Source organism: Pelobates fuscus, chromosome 1, assembly GCF_036172605.1.
Source record: "Pelobates fuscus isolate aPelFus1 chromosome 1, aPelFus1.pri, whole genome shotgun sequence".
NCBI lineage: Eukaryota > Metazoa > Chordata > Amphibia > Anura > Pelobatidae > Pelobates > Pelobates fuscus.
Genome location: NC_086317.1, coordinates 492425853 through 492450897, shown reverse-complemented (window position 1 = coordinate 492450897; position 25045 = coordinate 492425853). Strand labels below are relative to the sequence as shown.

The 25045-nt window shown below is 46.6% G+C and overlaps 1 protein-coding gene across 2 annotated transcripts in view; it reads left to right on the top strand.

The window, feature by feature from the left end:
* Positions 1 to 19065, top strand: part of LOC134573493 (zinc finger protein 585A-like) — a 95227-nt gene extending 76162 nt beyond the window's left edge. For both annotated transcript variants that reach the window (XM_063433264.1, XM_063433272.1), the window contains exons 9-12: positions 1509 to 1563; positions 1842 to 2299; positions 2878 to 3001; positions 16811 to 19065. In XM_063433264.1, the coding sequence (XP_063289334.1) occupies positions 1509 to 1563; positions 1842 to 2299; positions 2878 to 3001; positions 16811 to 17433 (1260 nt within the window). In that variant the 3' untranslated portion in view covers positions 17434 to 19065. The remainder of the gene's footprint in view (positions 1 to 1508; positions 1564 to 1841; positions 2300 to 2877; positions 3002 to 16810) is intronic.
* Positions 19066 to 25045: the final 5980 nt, after the last annotated feature.

The following is a 25045-nucleotide window of genomic DNA, read 5'->3' as shown; positions in this document are numbered from 1 at the left end:
GAACACAATCCATGTCTGTCAGTGATTCCCTCACAGAATGGCCAAGTCACTGCATGCGAACACAATCCATGTCTGTCAGTGATTCCCTCACAGAATGGCCAAGTCACTGCATGCAAACAATCCATGTCTGTCAGTGATTCCCTCACAGAATGGCCAAGTCACAGCATGCAAACACAATCCATCTCTGTCAGTGATTCCCTCACAGAATGGCCAAGTCACTACATGCGAACACAATCCATGACTGTCAGTGATTCCCTCACAGAATGGCCAAGTCACTGCATGCCAACACAATCCATGTCTGTCAGTGATTCCCTCACAGAATGGCCAAGTCATTGCATGCGAACACAATCCATGTCTGTCAGTGATTCCCTCACAGAATGGCCAAGTCACTGCATGCGAACACAATCCATGTCTGTCAGTGATTCCCTCACAGAATGGCCAAGTCACTGCATGCAAACAATCCATGTCTGTCAGTGATTCCCTCACAGAATGGCCAAGTCACAGCATGCAAACACAATCCATCTCTGTCAGTGATTCCCTCACAGAATGGCCAAGTCATTGCATGCGAACACAATCCATGTCTGTCAGTGATTCCCTCACAGAATGGACAATGCATGCCAACACTATCCATGTCTGTCAGTGATTCCCTCACAGAATGGCCAAGTCACTGCATGCGAACACAATCAATGACTGTCAGTGATGCTCTCACAGAATGGCCAAGTCACTACATGCGAACACAATCCATGACTGTCAGTGATTCCCTCACAGAATGGCCAAGTCACTGCATGCCAACACAATCCATGTCTGTCAGTGATTCCCTCACAGAATGGCCAAGTCATTGCATGCCAACACTATCCATGTCTGTCAGTGATTCCCTCACAGAATGGCCCAGTCACTGCATGCGAACACAATCAATGACTGTCAGTGATTCCCTCACAGAATGGCCAAGTCATTGCATGCAAACACAATCCATGACTGTCAGTGATTCCCTCACAGAATGGCCAAGTCATTGCATGCAAACATAATCCATGACTGTCAGTGATTCCCTCACAGAATGGCCAAGTCACTACATGGGAACACAATCCATGACTGTCAGTGATTCCCTCACAGAATGGCCAAGTCACTACATGCGAACACAATCCATGTCTGTCAGTGATTCCCTCACAGAATGGCCAAGTCACTGCATGCAAACAATCCATGTCTGTGCTGCACAGGTGTGGCAGGAGGGGGATGTGATTTTAGCAAGCTGCTGGAGTCATAATGAACAGGATGCAGAGGGACAGGAGCAGTGAGCTTCTTACAATATAATCTGCGCCTAATGGCCGGACCCCTAATTTTCAGGAGAGTCACCCACAACTGCTCCCATAGTTCAACACCTTTTTAGTCAAAAATCATCTTTGTCCTGCTCACCTGTCAATCTCAATCCTACTCCTCTGATGTTGTCCCGACCAGTGTCTGTGAAGATCTCTGATGCAGAAGCTCACTAACTGATTCTTCCTCTTTTTTAGAGTGTCTTGGACGGAGTGGATGCCATGTGTAAATCTGAAACGGTGAATTTTCTGGGTAAGTCTTATTTTTTCTGTACAAAAAGCCTGTGTGTTTCTCCCTGAAAGATGTTCATCCTATGATGTCGTATGTGCAGATTACGAGGTCAGATTTGCAGATAGTTACCATAGTGACCACATGGTGGGCTGGTCGTACCCTGTCAGAGTGAGTTAGTGTGATGTCAGTTTGAGCGGTGATGTTTTACTGAATGAGTGATCATGCTTGGAGCCCACATAATGTTCTCTGGAGTTGGGACGATGTAACGTATAGTCTAACTTGGCGTTTTGTGTCTACAGATGATGACTGGAGAGCAATTAATGGTGATCCTGCGCAGCAAGGCGTGGGAGCCGATTCCAGTGGGGATGGAAGCTCTGCAGACAAAGGGATGAACGAGGGGTCCGTGCGCTCAGTGCAGGAACGGCTCTTTCCTTGTACTCAGTGTGAGAAGAGCTTTCTGCGCAGCTCCGATCTTGTCAGACACCAAAGGAGCCATCTTGGAGAGCGGCCATATGTGTGCAATCAGTGTGGCAAGTGCTTCCGGCGCAACACATCGCTAATCATTCATGAACGCATCCACACTGGGGAGCGGCCCTACCAGTGTGCTCAGTGCGGCAAAAACTTTGTGCAGCGTCAGCATCTCACCACCCATCTAAAGACACACACGGGGGAAAAACCATTTCCCTGCAACATCTGTGGAAAGAGTTACCGCTGGAGGTCCGAACTGGTTAAACATCAGAGGGTGCACAGTGGAGAGGTAAACAGTCTGGAGTGAGGGTGTGAAAACCATGATCGTTTATGAAAACATCGGCTTTCTTTTATGTAAACAAAATGTGGCCTTGGTGGAGTCATGTGGTCACATCCTGTGTGGCAGGCCATAGTGTGAAAATGTTCTTCTTTTAATTTCTATAATTTAAGGTTCCCCTACATATTATATGTTCATCTTTTTTAAAGGATGGAATTTACTTTCTTTAAATATCTAATATTTTTACATAACAACACATTATGTGAGAATAAAATGTTAAAAATGGTGTCCCCAGGTATCTCCCTGTTGTTAGCAGGTATTTAACCCCCTCACACCGCATTACAGAGCATCCGACAGTCTGGGGCCACTACAGATAGATCGATTTGATACCTGGGACTCCCTGGTCTGGGCTGTAATTGGGACGTGTCAATTAAAGCCCAGTATAGTTATGAAGTATTGGCACATCCTAGCTTTGAAGTGGTTATAGAGTCTTATATCTGACACTGCTGAATGTTAACCAATAGACACATGGCTAGAGTAGTATTTAAAGCTTTTTAGTTTGGTTATCAATCGGCTGTGTTTTGTTTCAGACCCCTGTCACATTTGATGATGTAGCTGTGTGTTTCTCAGAGGAGTGGAAGGATTTGGAGGAATGGCAAAAGGAGCTGTACCGGAACATGATGAAAGAGAACACAGATTCACTCATGTCTTTGGGTATGAGAATAGGGGCTTTGAAATCTCAGTTAACATTGGCGGTCATTTTCATAAACCTTTCCTTGTGTCGAAGTAAACCATATCTGCTAAACTGTGAATGACTAGATGAAATATCATCTTCGTTTTTTTTCTACAAGGCACATTCCGAGCACCATACTGCCGCCATAGTCTGTGTAAGAGCGAATTGGCAACTGTCTGCTGGGTGCCATGTGCTGTCTGCTCTGAAGCTGAAATCTCAAACAAGGAGTTTCTAAATGCTCCTCTGAGCCAGGCCCGGCTGAAAGTGTGAGCTTAGCATTCTTAGGTACGCTGTCAAATCATTCTGGTGTAAATAGAGAAAGAGGTCCATCCAGAGCAGATCCTTGTTTGCCCGGACCTCTTTCACTTTTTACTCTGGAACGAATGTTTTGCTACCCTCGTCTGTGTGGCACCAAGCTAAGATCCAACAAATAGACCATACAAACATGTCCAAGTCCCTTTTTAGATTCAGCCCTCCCTTTAGACCTGTAAAAATAGTGAATACAGGTTTTACTTAAATTTTTGCAACTTGGTGCTGCTACTTGCTCCTCCTCTCATGACGTCATCCTGGAGGTGTCACTTCCACGATGATCTTCCAGTCCAGTGCTTCTTATAGAGAAGCATTGGGGACGAGATGCGCCTGAGTGTTATCAAATGCTTCTCTAATCCAGTGTTTCCGTATGAGCTGCATTTAATGACGTTTGACATCTTGGAATCTGGGAAGGGAGGGACATGTTGTATTTATCGATTTCTTATTTTAGCCTTTTCACAAGATTGGTATCTGTCACATCTAATTCTGATATTTTGGGAGATACATTGAAGACCTTTTTCAAAAAAACAAATAAAACCTACTTTTAACTGATCTTTATTTGTCCTCAATATATATATATAGCAATACAGTTTGTTATATGTTTTAATGTAAAATAGTAAATGTTTTCTTTACTATTTATGCAATATTTATGGAAGTACATAAATGGTAATGTAGTAGATTTGGTGCATAGATGCTGTCCCTATTTTTATACAATGTACATTTTCTGCAATTGTCTGAGATTACCCCCTGAGTGGCCGTCATTGAAGATCTATCGTTTTTGAAGATCTTCATGTTCTGCGTCATGACGCACATCATTCATGATGATGCCAAACGCAGTTAATGCATTGGACTGGTGGATTGCAGAGATTACTGCATATATGCCCTATGTCTTCAATGAGGAGTAATGTATTGGAGAGAGATGTTTAATCTTTTTTTTTTCTTTTTTAATTCTTTATTTTTCGTGATGCTTTGTTTCAACAAGTAATCAGCATAGAAAAACAAGTCGCTACAGTTACATATATAACAGTGAGCATAACATTACTCTGAGAACTTGTGGGTTAAACATTTTTGACAGCATCAATTTTCTATGTTACGTGCTTCCACTTTTTGGGGACCACAAGAGGAAGGTCGCTCGTTAATGAGCTTCTGCTTGTCTTTGGTTCTGATTGTGGTCCCTGTGTGTGTTGCCTATGACCTATGTCCTGTGATGGTGCGTGCTTATGCTTGGGGTTGCTGGGTACAGGTGTCTTGTTATATGTCAAGTGTGAGGTGACATGCTGGTTTCAGGTTGTAGAAGTGGTAGTGGATCGTGAGGAACTTTTGCCTGTGCACCCCAAATAATGTGGGGGTGAAGTAAAGGGATGTGCTACCATTTCCCCACTCCTCCCCCTGACACATAATGACGCCTTCCCACCCGGACTAGACGCAGGCCCGTTTCAACAAATGTTAGGAAACTCGCTACCTAGACTCTGCCACGCTACCACCAACGGCACGATACGGACTCTTGAGTCCCTGTTGCCCGTGGAGAGACCAACGTTCATGATGCAGTTCAGATACAAACAACTATTAGCCTACCTACTAATAATCACCAAGGACGTTCACGCACACAGGCCACTCACAGACTTTGAAAGGCTCTGCCACGACCCAAGCCCACTGGCCAGGGGGCTGTCCACACTCTATAGCCTCCTCATAGACGCAAAGAGACTTCCCCCACCGAGCTTCATGAGTAAATGGGAAACTGACCTGGGAACCACACTCTCGCCAACCCAATGGGAAAAGATCTGTACCCTTTCCCTTCACTGTGCAACATCCAGTGGCATACAAGAAACGGCCTATAAGGTACTATCCCGCTGGTACCGCACGCCACTGGTCACCCATTCCTACGACCCAACCACCACCAACAACTGTTGGAGATGTGAGAAAGCTCTAGGCACTCTCCTCCATATCTGGTGGACATGCCCCTTGATACAACCCTACTGGGCAGCGATCCACACGATCATCACAAAATTTTCTGATACTCCACCCCAACTAGACCCAGCAGCCTTCCTCCTACACCACACCTCCGCCCGTAGCTCATCTTATAAAAAATCCCTAACGATCAGGATATTAAACACAGCTAAGAGCCTAATTCCCTTGTACTGGAAACAAAAAACCCCACCACCTGTGTCTGCCTGGTTTAAACGCATGGAAGAGCTCAGGGCGCTAGAGGAACTTATCTCACACGCAGAGGGGAGAGAATAGTCGTATATGACGACCTGGACACACTGGATTCTGACTACGACGAAACCCGACTTCCAGACACTTATCACAGACTGAGTAGACATCAGTGGGAACATAGCCCGAGACGATGGGTAGAGGTGACAGGGAATGACCACAAAGACAGCGCACGTCATACATGGAGCCACCACAGACAGAGACTAACACGATAGTCTTAGCCCTGACGGGGACGAGGGGCCACACAGACCCATGGGGCAGGGATGACGCTTCCCCAAACTCTGAAGATTCCCCCCCCCCCCCCCTGGTTTTCTCATCTACCATGCTGTATGCCCCTTACCTTGGGGGGGGGGGGGGGGAGGGTGTTATGCCATTGGTATTCGCTGTTGTGCTCGTCAGCCTACTCTGCCCTTGCTTGAGCCGTGTTCATGCCTGTGTGGGCCTTGTGTGGTGTTGCCATATGTGAGCAAAAGGTTATAATACAATCTACAGAATTAACTCTACTATCATCACAAACTGGGTTAGAATTGGTTTGAAAGGGAGGTCTTCAGGGGGGATTGTACCCTGCAGTCACGGTGTTTCTGGACGTGGGTTCATCTCTCTCGGGGTGAATGGTGTGATGTTGGCGGCGTCCCATGTGGTCGCCGGCTGCTTGGAGGTTGAAGGTGTGGCTGGGTGTATCAAGCCTAGTGTGCCCAGGAAAGTCTGTGCTTCTCCCATATTTAGTAGCGTATGTGCAGTCCCGTTTTGAGTCACTACTATGGAGCCATTCGCTCCCCAGCGGTATGCCAGTCCTGCGTTTCTCAGCTGGGTTGTGACCGGCCCATAGCTTTTACGAATTTGGAGGGTGGCTCTTGTAAGATCCTGGTAAAACGAGAGGCTTGAGTTCTCGAATGTGAGCGGTGCCTTGTCTTTGATTGCCGCCATAATTTGGAGCTTATCAGGTAGCGTGAGGCATTTGAGAATGACGTCTCGTGCCAAGGTTGTCGTGCGTTGAGTGGGGCTTGGAAGGCGATATACACTGTCTATGGTCATGCGTTTGGCCACAGTGTGTGACATGATGGTTGTCAAAAGTCTTCTAACGTAGTGTGGCAGTTCTTCCGCAGTGATCGTTGAGGGGATGCCCCTGATCTTGATATGCGTGCGTCTCTGGCGGTCTTCTAGGGTTTCGAGTCGGAGTGAGAGTGTCTGATTTTGAGCTTGGAGCGCTTGCACAGAGGTATTGACATTGTTTAGGTGGGTTTGTACTGTTAGTAGAAAAAAGGAAGAAAAAAACCCAAAAAGGGATGTCTTATATAAAGACCGCCCAGAGGGTAAATACCCAGTCCAATCTCAACAGTAGTATAGTTGCCAAAAAAATAAAAAAGCCTTTATTTAAATCTATTAAAAACCTGGGTTATCAGTGATGGACAGAATAATATAGGGAGAAATATGTATGGTAGGAACAGGGCTAGTCAAGAGCCTAATAGCCAAAAGGAACCCTCACAAAAAACGGAGAGGGGATAGAAGGCAATATGTACCCCCATACATAACTCAGGTAACAAAGCAGTAGGAGAGAACAGGGAAAGGGAGAAACACACACTCCCAACCAAACAGTAGTGCTATGCTAATACCCTATCTCCTATAAAACACCTTCATGGGTGTTCTAATCTAAATGCTGTCATAACATCTGAAGCCCCAGGTTACACACACATGCTAGAAAAACATAAATGAAAAAGGTGCTCAGAGCAAAGTGCTCAAAGAGTATTAAAAACACAGAAGAACCCGACGTACGTTTCGGCGTGACCACACGCCGTCCTCAGGGGTATCAGCAGTGAGCAGAAACTAACCGGGTGGTAAATTTATACCGTAAGCTCATAAGCTTTATTGTAATCACCTGTGATTGTGTCTAAGCTGCTCTGGTCCTCCTGCGAATGGGGCTGTGGGGGTGTGGTGTAACACACCATAGTGTCAGCCCACATTTCTATGTCAGAGGTGGCCAGAACAGAAAGCTGAACATAATCAGGTGGAAGGGAATTAACCCTTTGAGTGCCCCGCCCGGAACAGATATAAATGGATACTTACTATGTCTAAAGGGCAGTATCCATAGCTTAACAGTTAACCCTTGGAATGTCCAAATTGTGTCATATAGGTCAAGTATGTGGATTGATTCTTATGGCTGTATTGTGTAGCTATTAGTACAATTAAAGAAACAACTTATAACCGTTGTAAACCAGTAAGGGATAAGTGCAATGGCTATATGGGCAATCATACATAGAAGCCGACAATTATTTTTGTTTTTGCCACTGTAAATAGTAACCCATTAGTTTTGCAAACACAAAACAGACCCCTAAACTCTTAGACCTATAATACAAGTAAAGTGAATGGACATATGAACACCAAATATTAATAGAAATAAATAAAGAATATATACATATATACAGGCATAACTTAAGATACCATTTATTATCAGAATTATTGCAGTACTTTAAATAAACGGGGAATATGAAAACCCTTCATTTAACCCCAGGGGAGATAGCGTTTTGAGATGGTAAATCCAAAACGCCTCTCTTTGTCTTAGTTTTAGGTCCCAGTTTCCTTTCCTAGGAGGCTGTGGTACATGTTCAAGACCCATGAACCGGATGCCTGCCGAGGAGTGATTGTGATGTAGATGTAAATGCCTTGAGACGGGTGTTTCCAAACGTCTCTTGACAGAATTTACATGTTCACGTATCCTTAGCCTAAAGTGGCGAAAAGTCTTGCCTACATATTTTAGGCCACAGGAGCAAGACAGTAGGTAAACTACTCCTGTTGTGTTACAATTAAAGAAGGAACGTGGTTTGAAATGCATTAAGCCCTTGCTGTCAGAGGCCCTCTTGGTAATAAACGGGCATGCACTGCAGTGACCACATTGGAAAGAACCCATTGGTAGGTATTTTTGAAAATAACCTGACGGGGACGTAGTTGAGAGGTGACTAGGTGCTAGGATATCTCTCAAGTTTTTGCCCCTCCGTGCTGTAATTGAAGGGAGTGATGGCAGAATGTCCTTCAGATGCTTATCTGATTGGAGGATAGGCCAAAATTTTTGAAAGACATTCAGCATAGTGTCCCATCCTGCATCATATGTACCGATGCAGCGTATTTTATTTTCCTCAGTCTTACGACCCCCATCTGTAATTAGGGTTTCCCGTTCAGTGTGGATTGCCCTCAGATAGGCTCTTTTCAGAACCCTATTTGGGTAACCTTTGGCCTTAAACATGTGACGCAGCTCATTTGCTTTTAATTTGAACTCCTCCATCGTGGAGCAGTTTCGTCGAAGTCTCAAATATTGGCCTATTGGGATACCGGATTTGAGTGATATGGGGTGATGACTAGACCAGCATAGCAGGTTATTTGAGGCTGTCTTCTTTCTGTACAAGGTTGTTTCAATTTTGCCTTCTTTAGATACCTGTAGTGCTAGATCTAGAAAGCAAAGGTTTTGACCCCCTACTTCACTAGTGAATCGTAAGTTAAAATCGTTGCTGTTCAGCAGACATACAAATTCTTTGAATCTCTCTGATGTATCAAGCCAAATCAAAAACACATCATCGATGTATCTTTTCCAATAGAAGATCTGATTAGTGTATGATTTCAGCTTGGGATCTGCCCTAATACACCTCTCCCACCAGCCTAGATGGAGATTGGCATATGAGGGCGCACAAGACGTCCCCATAGCTGTACCAGTGGTCTGGTGGAAGATTTTGCCATTGAACAGAAAGATATTACGAGTCAAAATGAATTCAAGTAATTCCATCACAAAATTCACATAATGTTCAGGTAGGTCAGTTTCAAGATTTAATAGTTCACGGGTATGTTTAATACCTAGGTTATGAGGAATTGAGCTGTAAAGGGCCTCCACGTCAAGGCTGCACAGGATAGCGTTAGGGGGTAAAATAAGGTTGGTCAATAAATGCAACATTTGTTTAGTATCTCTATGGAAAGATGGTAGCTTCTGTACTACTGGGGACAGAATTTTATCCACATAAATGCTTACATTCTGAGTTAGGTTAGCACAACCAGAAACTATCGGCCTACCGGTCGGATCGGTTAGGGATTTGTGCACTTTAGGCAAACAATAAAAAGTAGATAGACATGGTTGTTTGGTGCACATAAATTCAAACTCATCCTGATTAATGAGTTGATGATTCACAGCCTTAGTAAGCATAGTTTTTAACTCAGCTTGGAACGCTTTTGTAGGATCTTTTGCTAGTATACGGTAAGTATTTTTATCAGATAGAAGTCTTTCAGCTATACGAATGTAGTGGTCTCTGTCAAGTATCACCACATTGCCCCCTTTATCAGAGGGTTTGAAAATCAAATTTGTATAGCTCTGTAGTTTTTTCAGGGCTATTAGTTCCTGAGTATTAAGGTTGCCATTAGGGGATAGATCAAAGTCATCCATTTTTATCTTATCTATTTCCCTGGTAACCATTTCCAAAAATACCTCCACATTTTTATAATCCTGAAAATGAGGGGTAAACTTACTCTTGGGTTTCAAATTAGTATGTGGTATATCAGATTGTATAGTGCCATCCCCAGAGTTAAGTAATTCCACCAGAGTGTCTAAGCACTCCAAGTCGTTTGGTGATAGACCCAAGCTTTGGGCCTTAGTTTCTTTACGTACTGCATGGTATTTATGCAAGGCAAGCTTTCTCACAAAAAGGTTTACATCCTTAGTCCAGTTGAACTTGCTGAATGTTGGAATGGGTACGAATGAAAGACCCTTCTCCAATACGCTGAGTTCGGTCTGACCAAGGATGGTATCAGAGAGATTAATGATACGCAGAGAGCATGCTCTCATTCCCTGCGTCGTCTCTGACTTCTGCCCCTGTATCTGGTGTGCGGACCCTGAGTTAGATCCGCTTGTCTTAATCCTAAAAAATCCACCCCCTTTTTAAGAATACTTTCAGTTGGATTCCTAGGAGTAGGGGTTTGAGGTTTTTCAGTTTCAGTATCGGTTGATTCGTATTCAGATGTACTGAATTGGTCAGAGTCTACTTTTGACCTCTTTTTAAAAGAACGGTAAATTCTACCTTGTTCAAAGTCCTTTGTATCTCTCATATACTTCTGGTGTTTCCTCACTTTTATAATGTGAGAGAATTTGTCCAGATTGGATTTGAGTTTTATCTCTAGTGATTCAAATTGTGGTTCTACTTTAAAACCCTGGACCACCTCAATCTCTTTATCCAGTTCTAGTTGGACATTGGATAGTTTAATAGACTCATATTTACAAATAATACTCATGAACGTATTTGAGCATTTAGTAGCTGCCTCATCCCATTCTTTATAGAAATCTTCCATCTCGACTTGTCTTGATGGAGAGGTCTGAACTCTTAACCCTCTAGGGATGATATTTTTAGAGATGTACTGTTAGTATTTCCTTCTCTTGACGCTCGCACTCTCTCAGTGACTGCCTGTACCTCCATCTTTAATTGTGCGGAGTCCGCCGCCAGTAGCTTATGAATTATCCCTCTTTGTGGTAGGTGCTGTGTCGTCTGGCTGTTCTTGCAGCTCAGCTTGAGGGATTTGTGGGGGTTGTGAGTTTTCAGGTCTGTCACTGCCTGCTGTTGTGCTCATGTCCCTGATTGGCATGCTTTCCTCGGGAGTGGGTCTGTGTAGGGCAGGCCTTTGTAACATGGCCCCTATGTCCTGACCGTCTGCCTGGTTTTGGGGCTTTTGGGAGCGCCTACCTTTTCCTGGCATTGGTGCTGCTGAGGCTGATGGTGTCTGGGATTGCTGTCCGTCTGCTCCGCTCACGGCAAAGCCTCCTAGGAGTTCCTCTAGGTTGTGGAGCGCTCGGTAGGCCTCAGGCCTCTGCTTCCTCCTTGCTGTTTTTGGTGCCTGGAAAAAAGGCATCGGTCGGTTCCTCTTGCCCTGCTGGATCGGATTCGGTGAGTGCCGTGGTGAGATTGCGCTTGGTGTTGCTGATATTGGCGGATTAGATTTGTAGGCAGAGGAGCTGTCAGAAATGGCGTCGAATCGGGTCCGTGCTTAAGCCCCGCGAGAGATGTTTAATCTTAATGACCTCTCAGAAGATGGAGCAGTTCTTGTGAGGACACTGCTCTTGCACTAGAATATACAAAATTTTATTCATTGATGAAAGCAAAACTGGACTTCAAACAAAGAACGGCTCAGTCCGTATGAACGGTAAAAGCAAATCCTTGTATTCATGATCTCTCCAGCGTGTTTCATACTTTAATGTATGAAACACGCTGGAGAGATCCTACCCTCAGTACTCTATGATTACTACCGCCTCTCCTTCCCCCAGTACTCTGTGATTTCTGCCCCCCCAGGACTCTGTGATTTCTGCCCCCCCAGTACTCTGTGATTTCTGCCCCCCCCAGTACTCTGTGATTTCTGCCCCCCCCAGTACTCTGTGATTTCTGCCCCCACCAGTACTCTGATTCCTTCCCTCCCCCCAGTACTCTGTGATTTCTGCCTCCCCCCAGTACTCTGTGATTTCTGCCTCCCCCCAGTACTCTGTGATTTCTGCCTCCCCCCAGTACTCTGTGATTTCTGCCTCCCCCCAGTACTCTGTGATTTCTGCCCCACCAGTACTCTGTTATTTTTGCCTCCCCCAGTACTCTGTGATTTCTGCCCCCCGAGTACTCTGATTCCTTCCCTCCCCAGTACTCTGTGATTTCTGCCTCCCCACCATTACTCTGTGATTTCTGCCTACCCCCCCCCAGTACTCTGATTCCTTCCCTCCCCCCAGTACTCTGATTCCTTCCCTCCCCCCAGTTCTCTGTGATTTCTGCCTCCCCCAGTACTCTGTGATTTCTGCCTCCCCCCAGTACTCTGTGATTTCTGCCCCCCCCCCAGTACTCTGTGATTTCTGCCTCCCCCAGTACTCTGTGATTTCTGCCTCCCCCAGTACTCTGTGATTTCTGCCTCCCCCCAGTACTCTGTGATTTCTGCCCCCCCCAGTACTCTGTGATTTCTGCCCCCCAGTACTCTGTGATTTTTGCCTCCCCCCAGTACTCTGATTCCTTCCCTCCCCCAGTACTCTGTGATTTCTGCCTCCCCCCAGTACTCTGTGATTTCTGCCTCCCCCCAGTACTCTGTGATTTCTGCCTCCCCCCAGTACTCTGTGATTTCTGCCTCCCCCCCCAGTACTCTGTGATTTCTGCCTCCCCCAGTACTCTGTGATTTCTGCCTCCCCCAGTACTCTGTGATTTCTGCCCCCCCCAGTACTCTGTGATTTCTGCCCCCCCCAGTACTCTGTGATTTCTGCCCCCCCCCAGTACTCTGTGATTTCTGCCCCCCCAGTACTCTGTGATTTCTGCCCCCCCAGTACTCTGTGATTTATGCCTCAACCTCAGTACTCTGTGATTTCTGCCTCAACTCAGTAGTCTGTGATTTCTGCCCCCCCCAGTACTCTGTGATTTCTGCTTCTCCCCCAGTACTCTGTGATTTCTGCTTCTCCCCCCAGTACTCTGTGATTTATGTCTCAACCTCAGTACTCTGTGATTTCTGCCCCCCCCAGTACTCTGTGATTTCTGCCCCGCCCAGTACTCTGTGATTTCTGCCTCCCCCCAGTACTCTGTGATTTCTGCCCCCCTCCCCAGTATACTCTATGATTTCTGCCTCCCCCAGTACTCTGTGATTTCTGCCCCCCCAGTACTCTGTGATTTCTGCCCCCCCAGTACTCTGTGATTTCTGCCCCCCCCAGTACTCTGTGATTTCTGCCCCCCCAGTACTCTGTGATTTCTGCCCCCCCAGTACTCTGTGATTTATGCCTCAACCTCAGTACTCTGTGATTTCTGCCTCAACTCAGTAGTCTGTGATTTCTGCCCCCCCCAGTACTCTGTGATTTCTGCTTCTCCCCCAGTACTCTGTGATTTCTGCTTCTCCCCCAGTACTCTGTGATTTCTGCTTCTCCCCCCAGTACTCTGTGATTTATGCCTCAACCTCAGTACTCTGTGATTTCTGCCCCCCCCAGTACTCTGTGATTTCTGCCCCCCCAGTACTCTGTGATTTCTGCCCCGCCCAGTACTCTGTGATTTCTGCTTCTCCCCCAGTACTCTGTGATTTCTGCCCCCCTCCCCAGTACTCTGATTCCTCCCCTCCCCCCAGTATACTCTATGATTTCTGCCTCCCCCAGTACTCTGTGATTTCTGCCTCCCCCCAGTACTCTGTGATTTCTGCCCCCACCAGTACTCTGTGATTTTTGCCTCCCCCCAGTACTCTGTGATTTCTGCCTCCCCCCAGTACGCTGTGATTTCTGCCTCCCCCCCCAGTACTCTGTGATTTCTGCCTCCCCCCCCAGTACTCTGGGATTTCTGCCTCCCCCCAGTACTCTGTGATTTCTGCCTCCCCCCAGTACTCTGTGATTTCTGCCTCCCCCAGTACTCTGTGATTTATGCCCCCCCTCCCCAGTATACTCTATGATTTCTGCCTCCCCCAGTACTCTGTGATTTCTGCCCCCCCCAGTACGCTGTGATTTCTGCCCCCCCCAGTACTCTGTGATTTCTGCCCCCCCAGTACTCTGTGATTTCTGCCCCCCCCCAGTACTCTGTGATTTCTGCCCCCCCAGTACTCTGTGATTTCTGCCCCCCCAGTACTCTGTGATTTCTGCCCCCCCCAGTACTCTGTGATTTCTGCCCCCCCCCAGTACTGTGATTTCTGCCCCCCCAGTACTCTGTGATTTCTGCCCCCCCCAGTACTCTGTGATTTCTGCCCCCCCAGTACTCTGTGATTTCTGCCCCCCCAGTACTCTGTGATTTCTGCCCCCCCAGTACTCTGTGATTTCAGCCCCCCCAGTACTCTGTGATTTATGCCTCAACCTCAGTACTCTGTGATTTCTGCCTCAACTCCAGTAGTCTGTGATTTCTGCCCCCCCAGTACTCTGTGATTTCTGCTTCTCCCCCAGTACTCTGTGATTTCTGCTTCTCCCCCAGTACTCTGTGATTTCTGCTTCTCCCCCCAGTACTCTGTGATTTATGCCTCAACCTCAGTACTCTGTGATTTCTGCCCCCCCAGTACTCTGTGATTTCTGCCCCGCCCAGTACTCTGTGATTTCTGCTTCTCCCCCAGTACTCTGTGATTTCTGCCCCCCTCCCCAGTACTCTGATTCCTCCCCTCCCCCCAGTATACTCTACGATTTCTGCCTCCCCCAGTACTCTGTGATTTCTGCCCCCCCAGTACTCTGTGATTTCTGCCTCAACTCCAGTACTCTGTGATTTCTGCCCCCCCCAGTACTCTGTGATTTCTGCCCCCCCAGTACTCTGTGATTTCTGCCCCGCCCAGTACTCTGTGATTTCTGCTTCTCCCCCAGTACTCTGTGATTTCTGCCCCCCCTCCCCAGTACTCTATGATTCCTCCCCTCCCCCAGTATACTGTATGATTCCTCCCCTCCCCCCAGTATACTCTGATTCCTCCCCTCCCCCCAGTATACTCTATGATTCCTCCCCTCCCCCCAGTTTACTCTATGATTCCTCCCCTCCCCCCAGTATACTCTATGATTCCTCCCCTCCCCCCAGTATACTCTATGATTCCTCCCCTCCCCCCAGTATACTCTGTGATTTCTGCCTCCCCAGTACTCTGTGATTTCTGCTTCTCCCCCAGTACTCTGTGATTTCTGCCCCCCCTCCCCAGTACTCTGATTCCTCCCCTCCCCCCAGTATACTCTATGATTCCTCCCCTCCCCCCAGTATACTGTATGATTCCTCCCCTCCCCCCAGTATACTCTATGATTCCTCCTCTCCCCCCAGTATACTCTGTGATTTGTGCTTCTCCCCCCAGTACTCTGTGATTTCTGCCTCCCCAGTACACTGTGATTTGTGCTTCGCCCCAGTACTCTGTCATTTCCGCCCCTGCCCCCCCCCCCAGTATTCTGTGATTTCTTCTTCCCCCCAGTACTCTAGGACTTCTTCCTCCCCCTCCCCCCCCCCCCTTTATGCCCCGCCCCCTCAGAACTCTATGATTTCTGCCTCAACCTCAGTACCAGACAACACAGTTCTAGGAGTACAAGCCGGAATGTTTTAATCTGCAGATGGCCTGCATTTATACAATTCTGAACACAGACAAGCACGTCCATGCCACTCCCACACAAAACAGGATAATTCCTCCCTTATGCCTGGGAGATAATTGAGTCAGGAACTGTACAAAACTCCATTATCTCCAGGCACAAAAAACACACATTCCACAGACACCCCAAAAGTATATTTTAACTACATAACTCCACAAAAGTCATATACTCTGAGAGCCCCGATCTGGGTGACCAACATATCCAAAAATAACCCAGATCGGTTCAGGGGTTCAGGATTTTCCTGGAAGTCATAGTTAAAAAAAAAAATAGTTCCAGGGAAAAAGTGGTAGTGGTCGGTCAAGTTCAGTAGCTGAAAAAAGAACAAACTACAGAACAGAATCCATTGTCATTCCAGGGAACTTGTTCCCTTCATCCAGACGAACAATCCCACCGAACAGTGTTCTTCTAAGTTATATAAAACCGAACGCAGGCGATCATGGAAGTCCAGCAGTGTTCTGGAGTTTCAGTGTCCGTTTTCAGTTCCATGAAGTCGACGACCAAACACTGCTGCCTGCGTTCGTGTGAACAAGATGGCCGCTACCATGTGTTCGTGCATACGAACGGCTGCCACCCAGATGAACTATTAGAACACTGCGGTTAGGATCGTTACAATGTATCCATTAGGCTTAACAAGCTCCCGGTGGTCTATAGTTCATGCGGTGATTCTGTTCCCGAACAGCATAGGGGAATCACACGAACCAAGCCAATTAAATAGTAATTTACAGGTTTCCCTGCTGGGCCCATAGTCTGTGGGCAGGAGGCTGGCAGTCAGGCTCCTCCAGGAGCTTGTGGCAAACTCACGTGGGATGGGGAGTTTGTCACAAGGTGGTCTTGGCACAACATGACATTGTGGCTACTTGTTTAATGACTGTCAGAATTGTTAGGACCAAAGGATAAGTTAATGCAGAAAGCCATCGTCTTAATCTGCGTGTCCAGCAGTAGCCATATTACCATGAATGATTCGGGTCAATGACAAATTACCTTTACAGTTATATGATGTATGAGTAGAAATTGTAGCTGATCTAAAATAGATTAAAGTCGTATCCTACTTTTCTTATTAGACTAACAGAATTTTGGAACGACAAGCTTTCTCATGATCCTCCCAATTGGATCTCCTGAAATTCTGTTAGTCCAATAAAAAGATGTTAATTCCCGCTGTTATTTTACAATCCATGATGATATTGTTGCTAATTACGATTTGTTTTCTGTTTGACACCAGCAGGGGAAGCTTGGATCAATAAGAACGGGAAGGAAATGCAGTCTGGAAGGAATACTGAAGATTTGGGGACATGTTCAGACTCTAAAGACATTGCTCTGGGTTCAAGACCAGTGATGAATCATGTTGCTCAGTCAGTGCAGGACTTCTCTGGCAATCCCCTCCGGGGTGAGGAGCCTCACACTTCTGCAGATGTTCTCAGAGGTTTTCGGACCAGCTTGCCCTTCCTGGACCAGCGGCGAGCACCCCGTGAAAAGCTTTTTGCCTGCACAGAATGTGAAAAGCGTTTTGCTCGTAGCTCAGATCTGCTAAAGCATCAAAGAAGCCACCAAGCAGGGGAAAAGCCAAACCTGTGCAACGAATGTGGAAAAATATTCCGAAGACGCACGGCCCTCATTATCCACAAGCGCATTCACACGGGTGAGCGGCCATACAAGTGCAAACAGTGTGGCAAGAGTTTTGTGCAGCGGCAGCATCTCACCACTCACGTCAAGACTCATACTGGTGAGAGACCCTACCCTTGCATTGAGTGTGGTAAGAGCTATCGCTGGAGGTCTGAGCTGCTAAAGCACCAGAAGGTCCATGGAGATTTGCTGGCTCCATCTGCAGAGTACACACAGGGTTGAGACTATTTTTCGACACGAGCTATATATGCTCACAATAATGCAAGATGGAGACCGTGTATATGGGAATGCAGTGGATCCAAAACTTTTCCCAGCGTTTCTAACTGGCACTTGCTGCGTTATATTGGGGGGGCAGGCCAAGGACTGAGTGCAAGTCACCTCTCAGACCAAGTCAGTATCAGAATAAGCCACAGTGATCGACACGGGAACTTAACTCCGAGGCAGAATACTTGCTGCTGACTTCTTAAATTCCGTTTTCTGTGGAAAGGTTTTCCAAGGCTGTGACTTTAAATCGATCTATCAAAAATGTTTCTCCAAGATTCTGATAATTCCATCTGGCATGTGAGATCCATGAGTTGACAGCCGATTACATGCCGTAATCTAAGTGTATTCTGCAGCTGATGGAACTAGGTGTTCCACTTATATGGTGCAATACTGGGTCAAAGTACAAAGACCCAATCCCTCTGCCAAACATCACACCAGCCTTGAGTGTGTTAATCCCTGTGGATTGTTTGTTTAATTCCTTGGAGCTACACTGATTTTATTTTGTGTTTGTGTTTGCATGCACACTTACACACAACAGTTTGGGCGCCACACACTCTGCTTCTCTCATCGTCTATGTCTCTCCCAACCCTTTACACTCTGTGACTCTTGGCTATGTAGGATACATTCTGCCATCTAAGATTGGCGCTGTGCGGCTTGGCCTACATTGCCTCTGGGTGGTACATTCCAAACTGACACTGGGCACCAGGGTCTTATAAACACTGGTTTGTGCCTAGTGCACGGTCAGTTGGTTTTATCTTGCAGCTTAAGTTACGGAAGAGTTTGCACCAAGTCACAAGCAGTGGATAGTTTGTGTAAACAATTATTTTATCACAAATCTCACCAAATCCTATCAGATTTCAGCAAGGAGTGCCTGAGTGCAAATTCCGTTTTTAACAGTGTTAGCGCAGAGTGCCGGATCAGCACTTGCAAACATACCTTTTAAGTTATGTTGCTATAAAACATCTTTCACATGTATCTGTCTCAGAAACCAGTTCGGCAGCAGTCAGTGATGCTTCTGGATGTTGGCTAAATGTCCCGGTGGTGTAACTCTTCCAATTCAGTGTCTCACGTTGGAGGTTCTTATTCAGTCTCCATGGAGTTATCCCACATTGAATGAAACCCTCCAAACATCACAGACCCCAATTCTTTTAATTTCTATTGCACATTTTACCTTTCCCCAAGATCTGAATGACTAAACTGATGAGATTTATTAACAACAAATAAAGTTCCAACTAATGAACCACAGATTTATATGGAAATTCCTGTTACACCTCATGCTCGGCAAGCGCTGGGCAATATGGCAGCCATTTTAAAGTAACTCCATTTTAAAGAGCAGTAATGCTAATGTGTTTGTTTGTGTGACTGTGTTTGCTCTGTAATATTATTGAACTTGTGTTGAGCTGCGTTTCATTTCTGCACATTCGGTTTGTTTTTTAAAACATTTTATTGGTTGTCATGTTGTCCCTTCCAGAACTTAAAAAAACAATTGTTGTTGATTGTCTCTTTGCTTTGTAATTTTTTAAGGGAGACAAAACAATGTCAGCCTCTAAATTAGCCCAGCTACCTAAAAATAAATATACTGTATCAACATAGAGTACAAAGTGTGTCTGTGTTTTGGGATTAGTATTATTAAAATTATTTATATACCAACCCATCCACATAAGTTATGAGTCTTGTCTGCCCTGCGTATTAATGCTGGATATGGGAGAAGGCGTATTATAATAGTAGCAGGCGGAGACTGGAGAGTAAACACCGAGCTGGAGAAGTCTGCCCTGCGTATTAATGCTGGATATGGGAGAAGGCGTATTATAATAGCAGCAGGCGGAGACTGGAGAGTAAACACCGAGCTGGAGAAGTCTGCCCTCCGTATTAATGCTGGATATGGGGGAAGGTGTATTATAATAGTAGCAGGCGGAGACTGGAGAGTAAACACCGAGCTGGAGAAGTCTGCCCTGCGTATTAATGTTGGATATGGGAGAAGGTGTATAATAATAGCTGCAGGCGGAGACTGGAGAGTAAACACCGAGCTGGAGAAGTCTGCCCTGCGTATTAATGCTGGATATGGGAGAAGGTGTATAATAATAGCTGCAGGCGGAGACTGGAGAGTAAACACCGAGCTGGAGAAGTCTGCCCTGCGTATTAATGCTGGATATGGGAGAAGGCGTATTATAATAGCAGCAGGCGGAGACTGGAGAGTAAACACCGAGCTGGAGAAGTCTGCCCTCCGTATTAATGCTGGATATGGGGGAAGGTGTATTATAATAGTAGCAGGCGGAGACTGGAGAGTAAACACCGAGCTGGAGAAGTCTACCCTCCATATTAATGCTGGATATGGGAGAAGGCGTATTATAATAGTAGCAGGCGGAGACTGGAGAGTAAACACCGAGCTGGAGAAGTCTGCCCTGCGTATTAATGCTGCATATGGGAGAAGGCGTATTATAATAGTAGCAGGCGGAGACTGGAGAGTAAACACCGAGCTGGAGAAGTCTGCCCTGCGTATTAATGCTGGATGTGGGAGAAGGCGTATTATAATAGTAGCAGGCGGAGACTGGAGAGTAAACACCGAGCTGGAGAAGTCTGCCCTGCGTATTAATGCTGGATATGGGAGAAGGTGTATTATAATAGTAGCAGGCGGAGACTGGAGAGTAAACACCGAGCTGGAGAAGTCTGCCCTCCGTATTAATGCTGGATATGGGGGAAGGTGTATTATAATAGCAGCAGGCGGAGACTGGAGAGTAAACACCGAGCTGGAGAAGTCTGCCCTCCGTATTAATGCTGGATATGGGAGAAGGCGGATTATAATAGTAGCAGGCGGAGACTGGAGAGTAAACACCGAGCTGGAGAAGTCTGCCCTCCGTATTAATGCTGGATATGGGGGAAGGTGTATTATAATAGCAGCAGGCGGAGACTGGAGAGTAAACACCGAGCTGGAGAAGTCTGCCCTGCGTATTAATGCTGGATATGGGAGAAGGCGTATTATAATAGTAGCAGGCGGAGACTGGAGAGTAAACACCGAGCTGGAGAAGTCTGCCCTCCGTATTAATGCTGGATATGGGGGAAGGTGTATTATAATAGCAGCAGGCGGAGACTGGAGAGTAAACACCGAGCTGGAGAAGTCTGCCCTCCGTATTAATGCTGGATATGGGAGAAGGCGGATTATAATAGTAGCAGGCGGAGACTGGAGAGTAAACACCGAGCTGGAGAAGTCTGCCCTGCGTATTAATGCTGGATATGGGAGAAGGTGTATTATAATAGCAGCAGGCGGAGACTGGAGAGTAAACACCGAGCTGGAGAAGTCTGCCCTGCGTATTAATGCTGGATATGGGAGAAGGCGTATTATAATAGCAGCAGGCGGAGACTGGAGAGTAAACACCGAGCTGGAGAAGTCTGCCCTCCGTATTAATGCTGGATATGGGAGAAGGCGTATTATAATAGTAGCAGGCGGAGACTGGAGAGTAAACACCGAGCTGGAGAAGTCTGCCCTGCGTATTAATGCTGGATATGGGAGTAGGCGTATTATAATGGTAGCAGGCGGAGACTGGAGAGTAAACACCGAGCTGGAGAAGTCTGCCCTCCGTATTAATGCTGGATATGGGAGAAGGCGTATTATAATAGTAGCAGGCGGAGACTGGAGAGTAAACACCGAGCTGGAGAAGTCTGCCCTCCGTATTAATGCTGGATATGGGAGAAGGCGTATTATAATAGTAGCAGGCGGAGACTGGAGAGTAAACACCGAGCTGGAGAAGTCTGCCCTGCGTATTAATGCTGGATATGGGAGAAGGCGTATTATAATGGTAGCAGGCGGAGACCGGAGAGTAAACACCGAGCTGGAGAAGTCTGCCCTCTGTATTAATGCTGGATATGGGAGAAGGCGTATTATAATAGTAGCAGGCGGAGACTGGAGAGTAAACACCGAGCTGGAGAAGTCTGCCCTGCGTATTAATGCTGGATATGGGAGAAGGTGTATTATAATAGTAGCAGGCGGAGACTGGAGAGTAAACACCGAGCTGGAGAAGTCTGCCCTGCGTATTAATGCTGGATATGGGAGAAGGCGTATTATAATGGTAGCAGGCGGAGACTGGAGAGTAAACACCGAGCTGGAGAAGTATGCCCTCTGTATTAATGCTGGATATGGGAGAAGGCGTATTATAATAGTAGCAGGCGGAGACTGGAGAGTAAACACCGAGCTGGAGAAGTCTGCCCTGCGTATTAATGCTGGATATGGGAGAAGGCGTATTATAATAGTAGCAGGCGGAGACTGGAGAGTAAACACCGAGCTGGAGAAGTCTGCCCTGCGTATTAATGCTGGATATGGGAGAAGGCGTATTATAATAGTAGCAGGCGGAGACTGGAGAGTAAACACCGAGCTGGAGAAGTCTGCCCTGCGTATTAATGCTGGATATGGGAGAAGGTGTATTATAATAGTAGCAGGCGGAGACTGGAGAGTAAACACTGAGCTGGAGAAGTCTGCCCTCCGTATTAATGCTGGATATGGGAGAAGGCGTATTATAATAGTAGGCGGAGACTGGAGAGTAAACACTGAGCTGGAGAAGTCTGCCCTGCGTATTAATGCTGGATATGGGAGAAGGCGTATTATAATTGTAACGGACCGTTTCACTTACAAGAGGATAAAACCCAGTTTAGGCGAAATCCCCCTTTCCCGATGCACAGGCAGCTACTGCAAACACCACTCTCCCGACTGGAGACTCACGAACACTGGAGCAGCTGAACAAGAAAAGCATACAATCTGCTTACACTCCTGGCAGTCAGCATACAATCCAATTCCCCCAAAGAACGAGACGACACATCGCTTTGAGGGTTAAGCAGGAACTCTGGACTGGCACATCCAGCCTGGCTTTTATTACAAGTGTTGAGAATACAGGACCGCCCACAGGGAGGGACAAAACAACCAATAGCATAATGGTTACAACCCCCAGGTTTCCTCCCCTCAGATAACCAGTTAACATAATTATTACAGCCAGGGAAAATACAGTTTTTATACATGTGCTATAACTTTAAAACCATAAATCTAATCTTCATAACAATTACATATTTGGAATCAGCACACTTTAAATATAAACACTTCCAAAAATCAGCCAAATCCCTCCAGTGGATCAAAAGTTAGCTGGAGGTCCCTTTATGACCGACCGCAAGCACAATTTCCTGCCCAAAACAGTTCCAAAGATTTGGGCTGTGCGGCCGGTCAATTTCATGCGAAAAAATGACTAAGTCCCATTTCGAACAGGACTTAGTCTCTGGAGCTGAAAAACGAAGTGTAGGAGAAGGTAAGGGTCAGCGGTGTTCGGTAAAATGTGTAGCCGATTTCAGTTCCATGAATTTGGCTACACATACCGCTGACCTCGTTCGAATGAACAAAGATGGCCGCCGCCACGTGTTCGTTTGTCGAATGGCGGCCACTTCGACCACTTCGGCACTTCGGCTGCATCCGAAGTGCCCATTTAAAGCTGCAGCACTGTTCCAAATTATTTAAAGGGACAGTCTTATAAAATCCAATCTGCTAAAAGAGTCTTTAACAGGTAATACCTTCCAGGGGCCATAGTCTTAAAGGGTATTGTTACCCAAAGTCTCAATATGGCCCCAGACAGTTCTTAAAGGGCCAGCAGCAGCCCAATATAAAATAAAACATGCCCAAATGTAGTTTTTAAAGTGCAATATGTCCAGGGGCCATAGTCAGCGGGCAGGAGGCTAGCAACCAGGCCTCTCCAGTTCACAGTGGCGAAGTTGGTTTCGCCACAATAATAGTAGCAGGCGGAGACTGGAGAGTAAACACCGAGCTGGAGAAGTCTGCCCTGCGTATTAATGCTGGATATGGGAGAAGGCGTATTATAATAGTAGCAGACGGAGACTGGAGAGTAAACACCGAGCTGGAGAAGTCTGCCCTCCGTATTAATGCTGGATATGGGAGAAGGTGTATTATAATAATAGCAGGCGGAGACTGGAGAGTAAACACCGAGCTGGAGAAGTCTGCCCTCCGTATTAATGCTGGATATGGGAGAAGGCGTATTATAATAGTAGCAGGCGGAGACTGGAGAGTAAACACCGAGCTGGAGAAGTCTGCCCTCCGTATTAATGCTGGATATGGGAGAAGGTGTATTATAATAATAGCAGGCGGAGACTGGAGAGTAAACACCGAGCTGGAGAAGTCTGCCCTCCGTATTAATGCTGGATATGGGAGAAGGCGTATTATAATAGTAGCAGGCGGAGACTGGAGAGTAAACACCGAGCTGGAGAAGTCTGCCCTCCGTATTAATGCTGGATATGGGAGAAGGCGTATTATAATAATAGCAGGCGGAGACTGGAGAGTAAACACCGAGCTGGAGAAGTCTGCCCTGCGTATTAATGCTGGATATGGGAGAAGGCGTATTATAATAGTAGCAGACGGAGACTGGAGAGTAAACACCGAGCTGGAGAAGTCTGCCCTGCGTATTAATGCTGGATATGGGAGAAGGCGTATTATAATAGTAGGCGGAGACTGGAGAGTAAACACCGTGCTGGAGAAGTCTGCCCTCCGTATTAATGCTGGATATGGGAGAAGGCGTATTATAATAGCAGCAGGCGGAGACTGGAGAGTAAACACTGAGCTGGAGAAGTCTGCCCTCCGTATTAATGCTGGATATGGGAGAAGGCGTATTATAATAGTAGCAGGCGGAGACTGGAGAGTAAACACCGTGCTGGAGAAGTCTGCCCTCCGTATTAATGCTGGATATGGGAGAAGGCGTATTATAATAGTAGCAGGCGGAGACTGGAGAGTAAACACCGAGCTGGAGAAGTCTACCCTCTGTATTAATGCTGGATATGGGAGAAGGTGTATTATAATAGTAACAGGCGGAGACTGGAGAGTAAACACAGAGCTGGAGAAGTCTGCCCTGCGTATTAATGCTGGATATGGGAGAAGGCGTATTATAATAGTAGCAGGCGGAGACTGGAGAGTAAACACTGAGCTGGAGAAGTCTGCCCTGCGTATTAATGCTGGATATGGGAGAAGGCGTATTATAATAGTAGCAGGCGGAGACTGGAGAGTAAACACTGAGCTGGAGAAGTCTGCCCTGCGTATTAATGCTGGATATGGGAGAAGGCGTATTATAATAGTAGCAGGCGGAGACTGGAGAGTAAACACCGAGCTGGAGAAGTCTGCCCTGCGTATTAATGCTGGATATGGGAGAAGGCGTATTATAATAGTAGCAGGCGGAGACTGGAGAGTAAACACCGAGCTGGAGAAGTCTGCCCTGCGTATTAATGCTGGATATGGGAGAAGGCGTATTATAATAGTAGCAGGCGGAGACTGGAGAGTAAACACCGAGCTGGAGAAGTCTGCCCTGCGTATTAATGCTGGATATGGGAGAAGGTGTATTATAATAGCAGCAGGCGGAGACTGGAGAGTAAACACCGAGCTGGAGAAGTCTGCCCTGCGTATTAATGCTGGATATGGGAGAAGGTGTATTATAATAGCAGCAGGCGGAGACTGGAGAGTAAACACCGAGCTGGAGAAGTCTGCCCTCTGTATTAATGCTGGATATGGGAGAAGGTGTATTATAATAGCAGCAGGCAG